At 42.1% G+C, this 1,484-nt stretch overlaps 1 protein-coding gene across 1 annotated transcript in view; it reads left to right on the top strand.

Annotated features, from left to right (window-relative positions):
- The window catches only part of tmigd1 (transmembrane and immunoglobulin domain containing 1), a 24,578-nt gene that overhangs the window by 6,786 nt on the left and 16,308 nt on the right, over positions 1 to 1,484 (top strand). The window contains exon 2 of the mRNA XM_043718429.1: positions 716 to 994. Coding sequence (XP_043574364.1) covers positions 716 to 994 — 279 coding nt within the window. The remainder of the gene's footprint in view (positions 1 to 715; positions 995 to 1,484) is intronic.

The raw sequence follows: 1,484 nt of genomic DNA, 5'->3' as shown, positions 1-1,484 counted from the left end.
ACTGAGCCCCCGTGCCACATTCCCCACTGAGCCCCCGTGCCACATCCCCCACTGAGCCACCGCGCCGTGCTCTCCCCCATCCCCCGTCCCTCCGCACTGAGCCACCGTGCCACCCTTACATCCATAGCAAGAAAAGCTGAACAGACTGGATTGGGAAATGTTCAATGCAGCTGAAATCAGCAAGGCATCTTGAAGAATTATGATCCCTATTGGTATGGGAAATCAATTCTTTAGAAGACTAGTAGTTTGGACATATTTCATGGCATTGAAACCCTGCAAGATCTATCTATTTTTCCCTCAACTCTTGATGTAGAAAGTCATCACAATGTTCTACACAGGTACCTTTTTGGGTGTATTGGGTGTCTCCTTATGAGGGTGGTAAAATATAGGCTTTACTTAGAGAATGTTTTCTTTCTGATATCCTACTGCTATTAAAAAAAACTGGGGAGATACTTTTCCTTTTCAAGATTGGCTACTTATCAAATTATCAAATTAACAGTTCTGTAGCAACAGTTCTGCAACCTTTCATAGTAATGTGTTTCCACATAATACAAATCTCATTCTGGAATTATTGTGCTAACCCCTTGTAACAGTTGAAAAACCTTTTCATGACACAATTATATAACTTATTGTGAGGTTATTGTGCTTATTATTTCCTAAGTTAAATTTTTTATTGTTGCATGCATGTAAAATAATGCCTGTCTTCTTTATCCAGTTGTAGATGTCGCTATTAATGGTATCACAACTGACTACATTATCATCAGGAATATCTCAGATTTTGTTTCATTAACATGCGCAGCAGTCAACAACACCCATGATGAAGAGTTAGTCTGGTTTCGTGGAGACAGAGAAATTAACTTGAAGTCTAAGAATCGGATCAATGTTAGTACTGTCTGCATTGATCCAATTACAGAAAATGACGATGAAGCTAAGTTCAGCTGCCATTTAAATAAAAACCATAAAATTAATACAACTGTGCGCCTGGACATCAAATGTGAGTAACCTACCAATCTTAAGACGGAAGAACAAAATTACTGTTGGGGGAGGGATAATGCCAATGAAGAAATTAAGAAGATTTCCAGTTTCCAGCCTGTAACAGTACTAATTAGACTCCCATAATTGAACTGAAAAATGTGTTGGTCCTCCTGTAGTACATTTACTATAAACCGACCGACTCCCACAGCTACCTAGATTACACCTCCTCCCACCCTGCCCCCTGTAAAAATGTCATCCCATATTCCCAATTCCTTTGCCTCCGCCGCATCTGCTCCGAGGAGGACCAATTCCAATACCGAACAACCCAGATGGCTTCCTTCTTCAAAGACCACAATTTCCCCTTAGACGTGGTTGAAGATGCTCTCCACTGCATCTCCTCCACTTCCCGCTCCTCCGCCTTTGAACCCCGTCCCTCCAATCACCACCAGGACAGAACCCCACTGGTCCTCACCTACCTCCCCACCAACCTCCAGATACATCGTATCATC

The sequence above is a fragment of the Chiloscyllium plagiosum genome, chromosome 28, assembly GCF_004010195.1.
Source record: "Chiloscyllium plagiosum isolate BGI_BamShark_2017 chromosome 28, ASM401019v2, whole genome shotgun sequence".
In the NCBI taxonomy this organism is placed as follows: Eukaryota; Metazoa; Chordata; class Chondrichthyes; order Orectolobiformes; family Hemiscylliidae; genus Chiloscyllium; species Chiloscyllium plagiosum.
This window is presented reverse-complemented; position numbering and strand designations above follow the sequence as displayed.